This window comes from Electrophorus electricus, chromosome 3, assembly GCF_013358815.1.
Source record: "Electrophorus electricus isolate fEleEle1 chromosome 3, fEleEle1.pri, whole genome shotgun sequence".
Lineage (NCBI taxonomy): Eukaryota > Metazoa > Chordata > Actinopteri > Gymnotiformes > Gymnotidae > Electrophorus > Electrophorus electricus.
The window spans coordinates 28,590,860-28,609,133 of record NC_049537.1 but is presented as its reverse complement, the minus strand read 5'-3'; the positions used below and the strand labels follow the sequence as shown (position 1 = coordinate 28,609,133).

General features: G+C 43.9%; 1 protein-coding gene across 5 annotated transcripts; it reads right to left on the bottom strand.

Annotated features, from left to right (window-relative positions):
• Positions 1-4,132: 4,132 nt before the first annotated feature.
• Positions 4,133-12,876, bottom strand: vamp4 (vesicle-associated membrane protein 4). Of its 5 annotated transcripts, none has more exons than XM_027026013.2 (9): positions 12,564-12,876; positions 11,302-11,341; positions 10,461-10,562; positions 8,594-8,640; positions 8,421-8,471; positions 7,105-7,205; positions 6,024-6,103; positions 5,648-5,699; positions 4,133-5,500 (listed from the first exon to the last, which is right to left on the bottom strand). In XM_027026013.2, the coding sequence occupies exons 2-9, from the start codon at positions 11,302-11,304 to the stop codon at positions 5,475-5,477; spliced, it is 462 nt and encodes a 153-aa protein (XP_026881814.1). In that variant the 5' UTR covers positions 11,305-11,341; positions 12,564-12,876; the 3' UTR covers positions 4,133-5,474. The 5 variants fall into 5 exon arrangements, with proteins under 5 accessions (XP_026881814.1, XP_026881815.1, XP_035379838.1 ...); XM_027026014.2 differs by having other exon boundaries at positions 11,302-11,336; XM_035523945.1 differs by having other exon boundaries at positions 11,302-11,465; positions 12,564-12,875.
• Positions 12,877-18,274: the final 5,398 nt, after the last annotated feature.

Here is an 18,274-nt window from a genome sequence, read left to right as displayed (position 1 = left end):
TTGTGTATGCACATAAGAAATATACTACTCCTCTAAATCGCTCAGCTTCAAAGAACTAAATGCATTTTATTACTGCTCAGTTTTCCAGACAGAAACATTCCGCAGTATTCCTACGTACTGTTACTGTTTTCGGCAGGTGGAATAAACCTCAGCAGTCGTGCCGGCAGCATTTCACCTTGGTTCCCAGACGGGTGCGTGTGAGTGGGAGTGCAGTCAACAACTCAAAGATGTTAAATGGCATGAATTTTTTTCCCAAAATGAGGCTAAAAAGGAGAGGCACAAGAATGTGTGGGTGTGTGTTAGAGAGAGAGAGAGACGTGCACACAGAGGTCTTTTGTTTCTTGCTAAAGTTCTGGGATGTTATGTAATGTTTTCCTCAGATTTTCTTTTGAACTTGAGCAAAAGAGCTATGATCATGGTGAAGACGACGAAGCTGAATTCCACTCTCGTGGTTCATGTACCCTCCCCGTTCTCCTCTGTCAGATCTTTGTGCAGTCGCCTGTCTGAGCGTCAGCGATGGCAAATTCCCAGCACCGTACCTCCACCTTGCATCTGTGCTATGAAAGCGTTGCGATCTTGGTTCTACAGGTGTGACTGTGAAGAAGCCGTCATTCACCTGGCTCGCTTTTGTCAGGGTTCACAGTCTGCTCACGCACCTGGAGAGCAACGGCCATGATTTACGTAACTGACGAGAAAGAAAGTCCCTTTATTGGTTACGTGACTCAACTCTGAGGGAATGTACTGGCTGTTGCAACCTAGCCAGATATCGAGCTGTTTGGTCCTTACCAGACCAGAAAACAACCCTATTACATCTGCCCTGTTTCCTCCTGAGTTCTGCCTGCATTGAGAACACATATATTCTCAAGGCTACTTGGATTAAACACTTAGCTACAGAAAAGCTACAGGTCAAACAGCCTGAACTTTGTTGACAGCTTCAACCTGTTTTTCGGAAGCGATCAATTTTTTTAGATGAGATGGACTGCACGTGAACAAGAGCGCTACCAAAACTCTGACAGGCAATTTAATTTTCTCAGTGCACAACTGATCCAATCCCATTATGGGCCACGTACTGGCACAAACACCTAAAGTCTAACATGAGCCACCTCATCGTCTCCCCACTGTGGGTGCCCTGGCAGAGCTACAAACCTTGGACGAAAGCCACGCTGACGACCAGCCTGATCAGCTTCCGGGGACACCATAACCCCGTAAGGACTTTACACTGTCCTACACCGACTTCCATCTCGCTCCACCCGAACCTCCCACAAACACCGGCGAGGTTGGTGCCAACTGGGACGAGGCTGTAGCTCTCCCCGTCGGCCAGCCCTCCGGTGCAGCCCAGCTCCTCCTACACCCTTATCTACTGCCCCATCTCCACTTCTGTTCCCCAGACCTTCCCCTAAGAAGCATCAAGCTCGTCCATCCCCCGTAGCTCAAAGGAAGGGACCAGACCCTTAACCATTGGAGAGGCGGCTCCGCACGCTACCCCATCACCAGCAGGAGCCCCACCCACCCATCTTCAGTTCCCCACTGCTACAGTGATGACGTCAGGAGAACATTTTCAAAAGCTCATACCCAGCATGCCTGTAATCTCTCCCATTCCAGGGTTTAGCAAAAACAGAAAAAACAAGGAGTCAGATACTGTAAATGTGTTCAACCTGCAGTGTGTAAGATGTGAGCCACAGCTTTTAGAGCAAAGCACTTTCTAAGTTAGCGTTACTAAGTTCTCAACATGAAATCACTCACAAACACATCTCATTTAAATAATTATTTTATTAGTTAAAATTTGATTTTATGCTTTTAAATGAAACATGCCGGAACCATATTAACTAAGTCAGCACTGCCATATTTCACCTTTATAAATGTAACTTACGCCAGCCAGAAAGGTGAAGGTACAGCAGCTCTATTTCATGAGCAAAATGTGCACACCACCATAAAAGCCAGCCCAGGCTGTTGATGCATGACTGCAAAATGCAAAGCAAGATAATCCTTTTTCCAGCATTAACATTAATAGCAAAATGCTCTTAGCAATGGTTGACAACAAACTTGCGAACACAAATGGCCCCTGATGTAATGTAATGAATTTGCATCCTTTATTAGCACTAAAATTCTCAACATCAGACAAGTGATTAGAATGAAAATGTCCCGGTTTAGTCCTAATAACAATTAAATTTTAATTGTTACCTTGATGCCTGACTGATTATCTTCTTAAAGAATGGTTCATTCAACAGCAGCTGACATACTTCAGATAGCGAACACCTTACTCTTATCAGGCCTCTATTTAAAAAGAAAAATCTGGAAGCAACTAGAAGTTAAGCAATTACAGAGACAATTTAAATCCACCCTTTATTAGGAAAATCGTTTTCAAGCAACTTAGTTGTTTTCTATCCTCAAATAGCTGTCTAGAAAAGTTTCAGTCAGGATTTCAGCCTAAACAGTACTAAGTGCTCTAATTAAGGTAATTAATGACATTCATTTAAATACAGACTATCAGTTTTATTATTGCTCCACCTACAGTGCAACCTGTGATACATTAGACCATGACATTCTCATGGGTAGACTTGAAGTGGGTTGGACTCTCAGGAACGGTCCTAAACTGGTTCACTTTGTACCTGTAAGGCAGAAATGACTTTGTCAAAATAGAAAAAAAGTCTGAAAGAGTTACTTGTGGTGTAACTTGTGGTGTTCCCCAGGGTTCAATTCTTGGTCTGCTCTTATTCAATGTATAATGTATTTCTTTGTAAGTGTCTTGAGCATGTCACTAACTGAATTGGCCCAAAACCTTCAATTGACTAAATATAAAACAGAGATCATTATATTTGGCAACAGCAATGAGAGGTGCAGACTTGCTGCCTTTTTGGACTTGAAAATCCTGAAATCTAGGGAAAAAGGGGGTACTAATAAACTCTGGTCTGTTTTAGCAGGCATATCGAATCAGTTACGAAATCAGCATTTTGTCATCTTAAGGACTTCAATGAGATCAGTTCAACACTGCTTCCCCAGATTCTGTAGCACTGCACTTTATATTTCTATTAATCATATTTATTTTAATTCAGGTTTAATCTCATTATTTCTTTCATTCTTTAAATTATCTTTAGTTCATTTTAACTTTAATAAATTGTATTTGTAATGTTTTATTATTCTCAACATTCCTGAGGTCATAGATCTTGGTATGTAATAAGCTTTATTGTTCTTCTATATCTTATGTGATGTACTTTGAATTGCTGCTGTATATGAAAAGTGTTACACAAATAAACTTGCCTTAAACACTGCACCTTCATTTAGTGCTATTGTGCAAGATAAACTCACTCTGCTTTTTTAAAAACACTCTTATGACTCACTTATATTCATTTGTATTTAAACCTATTCCTTCCCTCTCCATCAAAAACATAGCTGAGAGATCTACTGCACTGTGCGTGATGTCCACAGGAAGTTTTCAAACCAGCACCCATGCATCCCCATGGAGCATCTCGAAGCACTCTGAAACACTAACCACTGAACTCACTACAGAATGCCTAAAGTGCCGTCTCCCTGTGGACATCACGACATGGAACGCCACACGGCCCATAGCAGCAGTGTTTGGCTCTGCTCTGCTAAACCCATCCACTTAAGCGGGTCCAGCTGTGTCTCCAAGGAGCTTGTTTCATGTCAAATTTATGGAGGGCAGTTAACATAAGTTACAGACATGGAAAAATAAAACAATATGAAGCATGACATTGTATAAGATAAACTGAGTAGATTTTACGTACTACATTTGGAGAAAAATCTCTCACTACAAATGGACTGCTTATTACTGGAGTGTGTGCAACATGTGTTAGCATTAGATGAATTAGCCCGGTGCTGTGGACCTGCAGGAAGCAGCTTACCCAACCACGCACTGTCACTGGCAGAGAGAGCAGCTTAAAGAGCAGGAAGAAAAAAGGCATGGAGGGAAAGGTTTCAAAAAATGAAAACTGAATCAAAGCGTTTTAATGGTGGCCTGGGATTATACATTACTATACATTATACATTAGCATTGGGGAAAACACTCTAAAAGAGGCACCTCCCCCCACAACCCTGGAAAATTAATCAGAACAAGAATAACCACTCAATGGATGTTATCAGCCTGTGTGTTTCTGAGACGCTTCCAAACAAATTTGCTTTAAAATCACTTTATTTCAAAACGCAAAAGTATTTCACAGTCTGCCAATGCAATTCCATTGTTACCTTCTTTGAGGAGTGGATATTTACATATAGATTAAATACAAAATAATGGTAATATCAGTAAAGCAATACAACATGATACAAATTTACAGATCTGGCGATGTTGGCATTCTTGTTCATAATGGATCAAACCATAAACAACTTAAATTTACTCTCTCCCGAGGCCAAACAAATCTGACTACCTGTTCAACAATTATTTTTTTCTTAAAAGACAAAAATAAGCCATAATAAAATGCTTTACTATGTGCAAACGCCAAGCTGGCACTTCCATCAATACTGCTTCCACAGTTCCCCCTCAGTTCGTGCTGCAACAGTAAAACCCATTCAGAGTATTCACGTTTCAAAGGCCCTACACCTGAACCTGGGTAATAAAAACACTGAGTCACAAAGTGAGCTCGCAAAATTACCACACTTCATAAGAACTGTTTCGAAAAAAAGAATCTTTAAAAGAAAAGGCTTTAATGAACTATTAAATCCAAAAGAGTACAACTCAGCACAGTTAACCATGATAGTTTAAGTTTGTACATAAGTAAACGAAAAGCACTTCCTTTTCAGAGAAAATGGTAATAGCAGCAAACATTTAAAACTTTTTCCTATATAGGAACCTGAAAGACTAATATCTTGTTTCACAATCTAATGAAATGAGGCCAAATGAGGATGAGATCACAGCCACAGTAGAGTTAAATCATATCCTGCATGGTGGCCTGTACCCTCACAAAGTTCACTTAGCGATTATACTGAACTGTGGGACCACACCAGAGTAGACCAGGTGCTGGCACTCTTTTGCTCATCAGTAGGACGGTTTGAACTCTGGTTAGTCACACGGAGAGGAATATACCAAAACCTGATTAAAGACTGGTTCTAGATTTGACCCATCTTAAATAAAAAACAAACAAACATGTAGTTATCATAATAAGTGTATATACAATGTACAAAGACTGCATGAAGAGGCTACCGTGTAGCTAGAGTATGTGCATGTGAGCAGTACGAAAACAAAACACTGCGCAACAGGACTCATCTCACCAATCGCCATGGTAACTGCTTCACATGGGCCGCTGGCGCTGTGCAGGATGAGTAAACGTAACATTTGCACAAACACGCACGCACACACGTTTCACTGCCCCTGTGTGATGATGGTACCCTGAAGCTTGAGCAGGTTCATACAGTGGGCCTGCAGCGCCCTCTTCTGGTGTGGAGGAATGACAGAGAGGAGGAGGAGGAGGGAGGGAGGAGGGAGGAAGAACATGCTGAACCTCCAACCTCCCCGCTAGAGACTAGCGATACCGCAGTATCACTGGGACTGGAGGAAGAGAGAAAATTCTTTTTAATTCATGCTAATAACAATAAAACAATACAGGTATAACAAACATTAAAACACTACATTGGGTATTTATCTGTCTATAAAAAGGCATGCAGCTGTTCGTGTGAGGTTCAGACCCATACATACTAATGATAATGAGCAGCAGTATGACGACCACCAGTGCCACGATCATCTTCAACTGAGGAGCAAAAGAAAGCACAGCGTTACAGACAGGCCAGACACGCGCCGACGCCATCTGACCCCATCTCACAGATCAGGATCTTTGAGCTCTTCAGCCAAGAGCGAGTTAAGTTACTTCTGCTTCTCAATCACTGAGGGAATACGTGCTCAAAATGCTTTTTGTTTTAAAGAGTGGCTTCTTAGATGCTGAGATCTAGAAATGTGATGCGAGTCCTACGGTCATCATTCGTTTTTAATTAATACTTGAAATAATAATGATTATTGTTTGGGACTTTACAACAGAGGCATGGCCACAGGGCCTCTGGAAGACTGGAGGACTCACCTTCATGTCTCTCCACCACATCCTCCTGTGAAGCTGCTTGGCACGACTGCTAAACGCGGACGCGTTGTCCGACAAGCTCTCTGGAAGTCACATAACAGGAAAGAAGAAGGAGTCATCAGCACTCCACGAACACCCTCTACTCTCCATCTCCTGGGCCACATGTGCGCATTTGCACACGGGGGACAGAATTACGTAACATACATCCAAGGAGTTATGCTTTCAGGATTTTCAAACGTGAAAACAGGTTTCAGGCCTGCGCTGGACTTCCAGGAAACTGCTCCGGGAAAAAGGTTGCAGCAACCTTCCAAAGCCTTCGGTAATAGGAATAACGTCTCTCCACGGTGAGGCTGGCTCTCTTCACCCTTATGGTCAGTGTGCACCCCAAACCTCCACCCAGCCACCAAAGGCAGGCAAAGGAATGCCCATCAGCCAGAGTACAGCCGGACACCATTCCCACAGTGCCTGGTTGCGTAGAAAGATTGCTAGAGAGAGGAGTGTGTGTAAGGGGCCAGAGAGAGATGTGAGCTGTTGAGACGCAGGTAGGCAGGCCAAAAAACAAAAGGAGGAGCATAGATGTTGCTTCACACGACTGTCAGCAAACATAAAACTGTCTGCAAACGTCCACTATATCCTTGCTCTTTCAAACAAGCCCTGTACACAAGGCCTGACCTGGACTCTTATTGCCTTGACTCCCATGTCCTCATACACAACAGCCTCTTTGATTGGGACACTTTAAACACTCCTAAATGTTCACTAATCTACAAATTGAGGGGATTGCTGCAAAACGCCTACTCAAATCACAGATGTCTCACAGAGCCAATATACTGATCTGAGAGGAAGTTCACTCGTCTAGATACTGATCTGAGAGGAAGTTCACTTGGATGAACACTGATCTGAACCATTGTCTAACATAACTGTGGCCCTGGTTTCAGGAGGAGAGAATGAGGGACGCCGTTTAGACGCCATTTGTTTCTGTCCTGTGAGTCTGCAAGCTGAACAGAGGTCGGTGCTGAGAACTCAAACAGGCGCTGTGTGTGTGTGTACACACATCATCTGTGTGTTGATGGATTACATGTCTCACCAGATTTGTCCTGCAGGTCATCCAGACGCTCTCCACGTTCAATCACCTTCGAGATGTTCTCTTGCATCACATCGATGACCTCATCAACCTGAGACTGCACCCTGAAAAAGAAGGAAAAACGTGTGCAAGCTTTGTTAACAGTTTTCCCCTTAAACTTCTCAAAATAACCCCTTTGTTTCTAATAATTGGATTAACCCTCTGCTGCTTTAAACAAGACTAGCTGTGCTATGACCCTGGCTGGCCTGTGGTCAACTCTATCCTCAGATCAAAGGGATCTTAGCTTGAGGAGCAAGTGAGAAGGGGTTCCACAAGACCACCAAATAGAACTACTGTTCCCGTACACGATACACCACCACCACCCACATGACCATCCATAACAGGAAACGCGCGCACACGCACACGCGCACACACACACACACACACGTCTGTAGCAGTCTTGGCTAAGCTGGGAATGAACTACTACCAGGCCGCCTGTGCAGGCATGTCCGTAGTGCCCATTCACCTGTGCCCACTCACCTGTGCCGAGTGAGCACCTCCTACCTCTTCCACAGAACAGTGCACACCACCCTGGCACACCAGTGGCAGCTCTGCTCTGCCCTGCCCTGCCCGTCTCCCTCTGGCGTGCAGCTCTGGGTGACCGTGTGTTTCTCACGCTGAACTCAACAATTTTCATCAGCGTTTGACTTTTGATCCGGCGTGACGAAGCATCTCAGTGGCTCACACACAAGCACCTTGCGGTCTGACTGGCTGCACTGGGCCCGGTGTGGCCCTCGGGCCCAGGGCCGAATTACTGGAGCTCACAGATGAGGTCCAAACCCAAAACTAAGTGCTCACCACACGCCAAACTTCAGCACTGCCAGCTCAGAGCAGGGTCCAAATGTGCTCGCTCTGCGCAGTGTTTTCAATTATTAATTTTCATTTGCAAACATTATTGTTTTGGAAACCCAGTGATGATGCCCTCAGTCTTTCTTTCTGTCAAAACTGGCAGTTTGTTTGCTCGTGTGCTTATTTTTCTTTGTGAGGAGTTATGGAAGGAGACCAGGGCTTAGCGTAAAGGGACAAGCAGAAGGAAAGACGCTCCCATTGGACTGCCAGTCCCCTTCCGAATCCTGTGTGCTTGTGGTCTCTACACGTCAGTCAAACTATGTGAAATGATGTTAGTCCGTTAATGCACTCCGTCCGTCATCCATTCACCACGAAACCACTCTCTGCTTACTCCCATTCTACATTTCAGAGAAATCATGCCTCAGCTGTAACTGTAACAACAACAACTAATAATAATAATATAAACACTGACTAATAATATAGCTACTTACTGTCTAACTTTGTCATTCTGTGGACCAAATCTGGCCCCAGTCGGTCCTCTTCTACAAGCAAACACAAATACAGCACTTCAGAAAGCAAACTCAGTTTTCTTAGGAAAGCTTTATTCCATGAAATTGAAAATTTGTTATGAATGCTGGATGCACACACGCTCGCATAAACTCACAAGAAGAAGTCTTCCTCTTCATCAGAGTCTTCCTCCAGAAGATTCCTCTGTGAACATAAGAAGTCAGAGGTCAGACCAAGTTGCACTAGATCAGAGTGTGTTTGGGTCTCGCTCTCTGTTTGATGAGAGTCCAAGTGGGAGTAAGATAGGTTAACGGCCTTCTGCTGTCTCCAGCTTGCTGCACGCCATCGTGGCCAGCCTGCGCATGAGAACACCAGTTACAGACGCTGTCCCAAGACTCATGTGCAAACACTGCTTCTATGGGCCATTTGTTTTGCAAGGGTCTGTTTGTGTTCTGGCACTCAGCAACTCGTTTTTTTCAGGAGGCTTAAAACATCTGGTTCACATTTAACCAACATTATCTTTAACCACGTTTCACTTGTACTGCCGTGATAAACACGTGCTGTATGGGGACTAATTGCACAGGGTATCAAAAGCTGTCTGGGGTGTCCGGACATCCAGATAATCTTACAGAACAACGTAACTGCGCCCAGGCTGCTCCGTGTTCGCATGGGCCTGGAGAAGCACAGGACACCGCTGGGTTTCCTAGTAAAATGGGCTGGGTTCAGAAACAGGACAACCTTTCCCATTATGGAATGGAGTAAAAAAGAAAAGAAAAAACAAACAAATAAATAAATAAAATCAACAATATCACCTGAGAGAGGTCTCAGTCTGTGGTTATTCAGACGATGAGATGAGAACAGCGCCGTGTCTGGGTTTCTACGCAAGCGTTTCATGACATCCAATCAGTGAGACGCATTTAACTTATCTAGCATTAGAGCTCACCAACGATCTGTGGTGACACACCAAAGAAAGAAAACAAGTGATTGTGTGACCACAGCCAATCCGATACCCAGACGACAACGGTCATTTCTTTAACTTTCTCCATCGATACCCACCGTCTTATCTACTATTCACCATCTGTTTCTCTTCGTCTCTCTCTAATGACTCTAAAGTCATCATTTAGTGGCAGCCTGCTAACTACAAAGAGGTCTGTCACGCAGATTTCGTAACAAGCATGTGAGTGAAGGCTCTCAATCCATGACTATAAAGAGAGGTGGATTCTGAACGCTCCGGCGGCGGACAGCGGGAGTGAAACGGAAAAAGGAATGCAGGGAAAAACAGGGAAAACACACAGAATCAGAATGAAAGCAGAGGCTGGCCGGCGCAGGTCAAAAGCACGGACGAGCTGATTACGAAGCCGATTACAGGGAAAGAGGGCAGAAGAGAACAACAAGCAGGGGCATGGAGAGCCAGCGCTCACGTGCGAGTGTCCGTTACGCAACCGAAGCCCCATGACTCGGAGCGGGGCGGAGCACGGAGGAGAGCCACGCATCCCTCTAGCATCGCCCGTGTCCACCCAGCACACAGGAAACAGGGGCGGAGCCCGCAGTGATGAGGTGCTGTAACGATACACAGGCGCTCTGTTGGCCCGGCCCCGTCACACATCTGCGGCCGCGCTCGGCATGATCAAACGGTTATTCTGTGCCCCTCCTGTTTCAGCGCCTCCCGCAAATAAGCGTCATCCGTGCTAATTTCCGGTTACACTTAGGCATTAAAAATGGATCCGGCATTTGTAAGCATTTAAAGGACACTTTCATTCCGTTTCACTTGTTTGTCAGTTAACATAAACAGTTCCATGTGGACCTTCTCCAACACACTAGTCTCATCACATTTATGGTGTGTGAAACAAACTGAAAAAAAATTGGGTCGTTTTTAAAAATTCCACCCCCTGACCCTCAGAAGGGTTCCAGGACACTTTACTAACACTTTGAAGTTTCATATTGGATATACCAAGGTTTAGAGGAAGAGAGCCTTTAGGATCTCTATGCTCATGCAAGGGTTACCCGGGTATGCGGCGCCTTACCCTCTCGCTGCGCACGGAACCAGTGACCTCGTCGTCATTCAGGTGCCGCTTGAACTTGGGAGGCATGCTGGCGTCAGGCTGCTCCTCCCTCTCTGGCTCCCTCTGTAGGATCACAGGAGAACTGACTGACTTCACCCAAGCAAGCACCCAAGAGAAGGCCTAGATCTGGACATCTTGTGTCACGGTGCTCTGCTTTAACTGCCCGCTTACCTGTTACTGCTTAGGTACGGGTGCCAAATCTACCAGCACCTAGTTAAAGCACCTAGCTCCAGTTTTAAAGAACATCAAACAGTCGTTTACTTGCTCTGTAATGGCACTTACAGACTAATGTGAAAACCATTCCACACATATATAGGTTTAAACTGCAGTGTCGTTGAAGAGCAAATTACTCTCGCGTGCACATATGCACCGTACCATGTTTTTGTTGTTACACAAGACTTTCATGTAAGAACAGATGTTATAGCTTTAAGAGTTCTATATGGGACCACCAACAACTGTCTATCACAGTCATTTGGTTGGTCAGTTTTTAGGAGGCAGGACTCGAACTGTAATATAAAGCCATCCTTGTAACAGAAATAAATACCTACATCAAATTCCACAGGTGTGTTTGCCATCGCTTAAACACTACTATATTATCGTACTAACCACTAGAACACAGCTCCCATATATAGTCTAGTATGTGCAAGATACATAACTTACTTCTTGTTCTTGGAAAACCATCTGAATCAAGGAGAGATGAGGTATAACTACCAGGCCTATAGTATGTGAAGCGCCACAGAAGACATTTCCCAATAAAATACCCCCACCCTCTCAGCCCAAATTCAGTGGAGGGGTTTGGTACCATTGAGTCCACTGTCCTCTCCAAGACTCTGCTGTCTGCGCTGGAAAAGCAGTCGGAAACCAGGCCCTCCCCAGCCACAAGAATGGTGGAACGTTCCAGAAATCAGCAAAGAGCGGGGGAGACAGAGAGAGAGAGAGAGAGAGAGAGAGAGAGAGAGAGAGAGACTGGGAGTCAAGTAGATAAATAACAGAGATGAGGAGAGCAAGAGAAAGGGGGAGAAAATTTGTTAAAAGAAATATGAGAGAAGAGAAAAACAGGAATTTAAGAAAAGTATGTCGGAGAGAGAGAGAAAGAGAGAGAGAGAGAGAGAGAGAGGGAGAGAGAGAGAGAGAGAGAGAGAGGGAGAGAGAGAGAGAGAGAGAGAGAGAGAGAGGGAGGAAGGGGCAAGCACCAGACAGGACTCTGCTATGACCAGAAACACACTGCCAGAGCTACAAAAAGTATGATTAGAATTTTCCAGCAGCATTTGGAAAAAAATATCTAATGTGGTGACATTAAACACTATGGAAACTGACATGGGGATGGGGGCTCTTCTGGTGACAGGAAAATCAGCCTGGACAATGGAAACCACTAAAGGCCAAAACTTTAACCCACTGCAGAAATTCGTGGCATGACCCCATTCAAACGTATGGAGCTGAAGTCCTGATCTAATCGATGACTGTGTCGGTCAGATGGACGTGTGTAGATGAATCCACGGCCTGTGAAATACAATCCACCCCTCACACCAAAACATGTCGGGGAATGTTCAGACTGTTATGTTAGCCTATTAGACTATTATGTCAGCCGTTATGTTAGACAACGTAGGCTAGCCAGCGATTTTAGCTAGCGTTAGGGAGCTGGGCTAAAGCGGGCTGTGCCGATTATACGATGTTATAGAGGGATTAGACACCTCACCTCCCCGTCTGGCTTTAACTGTGTAATGTCAGGACCACCGCGAACACCGCTGCAGTGGTGCTGTTCCCTAATGGCCGCGGTCCGTCCGCCGGTTCGACGTTAGCTGAGCTAAGATAAGCTAAGATAAGCTAAGCTAACTCACCTCAGACACAGGCTAGATCTGAGCAGCTGGCCGGGATTACTGCCACAGACACAGACACAGACAGAAGACAGACGGGTAAGGAGCAGACCTAACGCCGCTGCTGGCTAACCTACAGCGCAGTGTTTGTAGCATAGCTATCCTAGTTATCTTATATTACCGGGTTACTATAGTAACTCGAGCTAACACCGACCAGCTGCGGTGTGTGCGTACGTGTACACACATGTACCTGTACTGCCTCGTCCTTGAAGGTACCGTGTACTTCGGTTTAAAGTCTGATGACCGGTGAAATTCCGACGCTTGTCGCTGCCTGAAACGAAACGTTCAAGTGGGAATGTATGCTGAGTGGTTTCCGGCTATTCTGGTTATTCCGGTCCCCCCGACCAGGAAGTGAAAACATCTGGATATTCGCGTCTTTGCCTGTCTTGACCTCTGTTGGTTTCACAGAGACGGAGGACGTCTTCACATACCTGACCTGAATTTAACAGAATAACGACCATAAACAACCTCCTCCTGAAATAAATAGTGCAAAAATAATACAAATCTCTGCTTAATGGTGTTTTTTATGACTCTCGTGAGATATCATTAGGCCAAAGGGCAGTGACCTTAAACTACATCAAGATTACCTGTAACCTTTGTGACTTTATGTTAGCAAAAAATGGCTTGGGTCTGTTCCAAGAGATTAGAAAGCAAACATCTGAAATAAACAAATCCTAATGATTTACAAAGAGTCGTGCTGTCATCACTGTCCATCTTGTCATATGATACCCAAAGATATAAAACAGAAACAAGCAAACCTTGCAGGTCTTTGGTGAAATGGTTTAGTGCCCAAGCCCGGAATATTTCCACATGCTAAACAAAAGGCTGATTACTAAAGCAGAAAGCCTTGAGAAAGCGTGCTCCTGGGAGAGAGAAATACTTGGCCAAGTGAAATGATGATGTTGCTTTATCATCAAAAAAAAAAAGCACATGATAAAACTGGAACCAGTCGGTTTTATCACCCAATGTCTTTATGGGCTGCCAGTACTCAATTTTAATGAACTATATTATAGAATAGTTTTAAATTGTAGAACTTTTATTTTACAACAGAATGTTTGCACTTTATGCAGCACACGTGCGCACACACACACACACACACACACACACACACACACACACACGTATGCACACACAGGGAGAGAGTGAGACTTCTAAAATAATTATTTTATATATATGTAGTTGGCTTGGTCCATTTTGACTATGAAAATGAAAGCCTTATCAAATAGCAAAGATAAACTACTATGTTTAAATGTCAGTAAAAACAGGAATGCTTCAGCTGGAGGTCTGTCAGTACTGTCTTCTTCTCACTCCTGAGGGACTTTTCGAAGAGCGATGGAAACAATGAAAGAACCATTAGTGAGGCTGTTGCAAGAGAGTCCAGTCCATCTTTGACGCTCTGCCTTGTTTCTTAATCATTTCATTTTGCTTGAATGACCAGTGAATTGTTCTTACAGCAAATGTAAATATAAAGAAAATCATCTTCTGACAGAGTTCATTTTAGCTTCTCAGTTGGTCTGTTCCTTCATTGCCATCAATGAAACCCTTAATAGTCTTCACTTATATTCTATGTGCTCTTTGAGCTTTAGGGTAATCCAAAGCCCCTTTGAGACTGTTTAAGTTGTGATTCAGGCTGGCTAGTAAAGATCACAACCTTGAGTCTTTCGTCACTGGATGGTGCTGGCTTTGGACTTCTCTGATGATACAAGAAGACCTCCAGGGACAGACCTCCAGACCTCCCTGGAGGGAGAAGCAGGATGGAGGGGCAGGTATCCTGAGGTATGGCAAGTGTCCAGCTGGAGATTTGTACACTTCCTCCAAGATCTAGTTTTTTTGTTTGGGTTTTTTTGTGTTGCTTTTTTAAGGGGAGTAAGAGTACAGGTAGGGTAGCCGCTGCTGAGTGAAGGAAAGAGGATTGCAGGATTATAAACGACAGGAGCGAGGGATGCAGCACTGGAGGAAAAATGCCCCAGTAGGACTGATAAATCCCAGATGTGCCTCGCAAGGTCATTTATCACAGGCTTGCACATGCACATGCTTCCACTTTCTCTTGCACACATGCTGGTGAGATAGAACACACACACTTTAATCGGCACATGTTCATCTTCACAGAAACAAGTAGAAACGATGCGCTGCTGAGTAGATGCTGATAAGATTAACTTCTTCTCTGCTGCAAAAAAGATTACAGGAGAATGCTGTACAAAGAAAAAGATGTTGGTAAATCTACAAGTAAATTAGAATAACACTGTAATTAATAAAGCATCTATAACTAATATTTTCATTAGTTTTTCTTTAGATTTTATTTAGCATCATCATATATGTAAAATTTGTATTATATTTTTACTTTATTTTGTTTTACTATATGTCATTTAATCTGCATTACAATTAGTTTTATTCAGTGTATGACTTTTATTAATGCTTTTAATTTTTTTTTATATCATGCTTTTGTTTAACATTTTAAAATCTGCTAATTCCTGATTAAATTCCTTAAAATGCATTGGGTGATACTGTATATACATAAAATTCTTCTATATTAGTCAAATAAATAAAATAGATATCTTATAAAATAGATGTGTGTATGTGTGCATGTTCATGTCCAACAAGAGCAAGAGGAAAAAGGATGCTTGAGGAAGTGCTCTTTGGCTCCAGAACAACGGCAACTGGTGACTGGGCTTCCACAGCTCCCACACAAGGCGTCTCTGTTCACCTGTGATTCCTCCTGAGCTGAGGTCCCCATAGGTTAAAGGTTAAAGGGGCCTTGCAATCAAAAACCATCGGCAGCTTCGTGCCCACTCACACACGTCCCCCACTAACCCAGCACAAGTGGATACGCTGGACAGCTATGTGCCGTTCAGCCCGACAACAACCTGCCTGTATCCGCAGCGCCTCGCGGCTGGAGGTGCACAAGACTTATTTCATAAACAGGACAGGAACCCTGACCTCACAGGGGCACATCCCATGCAGCGTGAGAGGGTAATGAGGCCAAGCATGTGCTGACCAGCTGCTGACCACACCATTCCCAATACACCCCACCAAACAACAACACTTTCAAAGTAAATGATTATTACAGACAGCAAATCCACATATGAATGTTTGATGTTTGTAGTGAAAGATCAAAGTCAATATTAAGCCTACTACAATGTCCCTCTCAGAGAAAAAAAACAAATAATGTTACACACAGCACAGTTCCTCTTTTCCAGTTAACATAGCACATAACAGATTTTCTTCACCAAAAACCACAGGGACTTGAAATGTTCCCTGGAACACTACAGCAGCTGGCCAGGTGTTCCACCAGACACCTTGGGTGTAATAACAACCTTTTAAACTGGATTCTGGGCCCACATTCCGCGCCTTGCTGAGTGGGCGTACAGTTTAGTGCATTATTGCAGACCGACCCCTGGGTGATTATAGATGATATGATTATAGATCACCTTTTCACCCCTGAAACCACATACAGAGCTTCCCTTTAATGAGTTTTAGGGGTTTTAAAGGTGCTCTTAAAGGAGCTCTTAAAGGACATGGTCATGGTGTATATGGAGGTAAGATTACGAAGTGTATCGATCAGATACATAGCACATTTTAGCATACCTTATGTACTTTAATAGCTGATGCTGTTGAACAAAAAGTCTGAAAGATGCCGTTAAATATAGATGATCAAAATGTGTTTTGGACATTTGTGGACATACTGCACATTAAAGAATATAATCTTACTATATCAGTAGAGAGACCTTTTTAGAGTGAAATATATCCAAAAACTGGGTGCATGGTAAAAGTAAAATCAAGCTGCGTATAGAGCTATTTGTTCTCTAGCTGCCTGGAAAACTATTTACATGTGACAGGATGTTTTCTTATAACCAGAGTATTGCAGGCATCCAACAGGAACACGTTGTGTACCCATGAGCATTACCACGGGATGAAAAGGCTGGGAATGTTGTTATGTCTAATTGAGGGATAAGGGGGAAGGAGGTGGTCAGTCTACAGGAGCTGCGAAATGCTGGGAACACTGGCAACGCTAGGCCCCTGAGTTCTGTCCACTGGCCAGTGTTGTTGTTTGAGTTCCCGTCTCATTACGTGGATGCCCAGCCCGTAAACCTGAATTGGCCGGTTTCAGACTCTTTCCGTCCGCAGAAGTCTTATCAAACAGCTTCTTTCTCTTCTTATGCTGGGCAGCCCTTTAGTAAGCCCAGGCTTTTAATCAATGTTTGTAACTTCATAAAATGCTGCAGTGGTGCACAGTGCATCTGGTCTCTGAATGAACAGTTAAAAAGAGCAAACTGGAATGATCAGTTTAACAGGAGGTTTACAATATTGGGAAATAGTGAAAACAATGAAGCTGTTCTGGAAACTGTCTTCTGCAGTACTGAGTCATGGCAACAAGTGTCCCCCACAGTACTGAGTCATGGCAACATGTGTCCCTCGCAGTACTGAGTCATGGCAACATGTGTCCCCCGCAGTACTGAGTCATAGCAACATGTGTCCCCCACAGTACTGAGTCATGGCAACATGTGTCCCCCACAGTACTGAGTCATGGCAACATGTGTCCCTCGCAGTACTGAGTCATGGCAACATGTGTCCCCCACAGTACTGAGTCATGGCAACATGTGTCCCTCGCAGTACTGAGTCATGGCAACATGTGTCCCCCGCAGTACTGAGTCATAGCAACATGTGTCCCCCGCAGTACTGAGTCATGGCAACAAGTGTCCCCCGCAGTACTGAGTCATGGCAACAAGTGTCCCCCGCAGTACTGAGTCATGGCAACAAGTGTCCCTCGCAGTACTGAGTCATGGCAACAAGTGTCCTCCCCAGTACTGAGTCATGGCAACAAATTTCCTCTGCAGCACTGAGTCACGGCAACAAGTGTCTGCAGTAGAGTCATGGCAACAAGTGTTGATCATGCAGTTTTGGGGGAGACTACTTAATGTAAAAAAGAAAGACCCAACATGAAGGATTACATATACATATAACACGATGTAGACACATTGTGAAATTCTGGAAATTCATATAAACACCCCTGTCTGTTAGTCAGGGGTGTAAGGAAATATTTGAGATACGTTCTCACGAACGATTAGCTACAAGGAGCAGGGGCAATGCCCTTTTTAAAATAAAAGTTTGGAGGCCTGTCAGAGCATTTGCTTTCTAATCTCATAAATATCAAAAGGTCAAGATTCCTTAGAGTGGAAAATTCAGTTAGTATGCAAATTACAGAAAAGAGTCTGATGAAGTGAACGGTAATAGAGGGCGATGTATGGTAGCCATGTAGAATGTGGATGTTATTATTTTTACTTCTTCTTTTGTACATAAAATATGGGAACTGCCTTTCACTTATGTAATGTTCTGAAAACCGATAAACAAAAATCACTGACATTGCATGCAAATACTCAAATACTGCCAAGTGAGTTATTTAAGAACAAAAGTGATTTGAAAATCGAATAACTATTTGTCTTAATATTCCACGTAAGAAAACGTAGGCCTACAAATGACTCTAGGGCACCTTGACTCCTTGGCTGTCTGTCATAAGGCAGACAATAGTGGCCTTCTTTAAAGGAGACTGGGTTTGAAATCTAAATGTGCCTACTGCTTTCTGAATTATCTGCCTCTGTGTGCATGTGTTACCACTGCGAGTCTCTCTGTCACTAGGAGAGAGAGAGAGAGAGAGAGAGAGAGAGAGAGAGAGAGAGAGAGAGAGAGAGAGAGAGAGAGAGAGAAGTAAAAACATTCACTGAGTGTTATCCGCAGTGATGAACGCGAGCGGCGGATCACATGGCTGTAAGGGCGCGTGCTCGCGTTTTGGGCTCACGTGAACAAACACCGCAGCAAAGGTTCGCGCGCCTGCAAATAATTCTCGCTACATCAATAAACTGTAGAATCTCATCTCAAAGACATATCGGAGAAAATACGAACAAC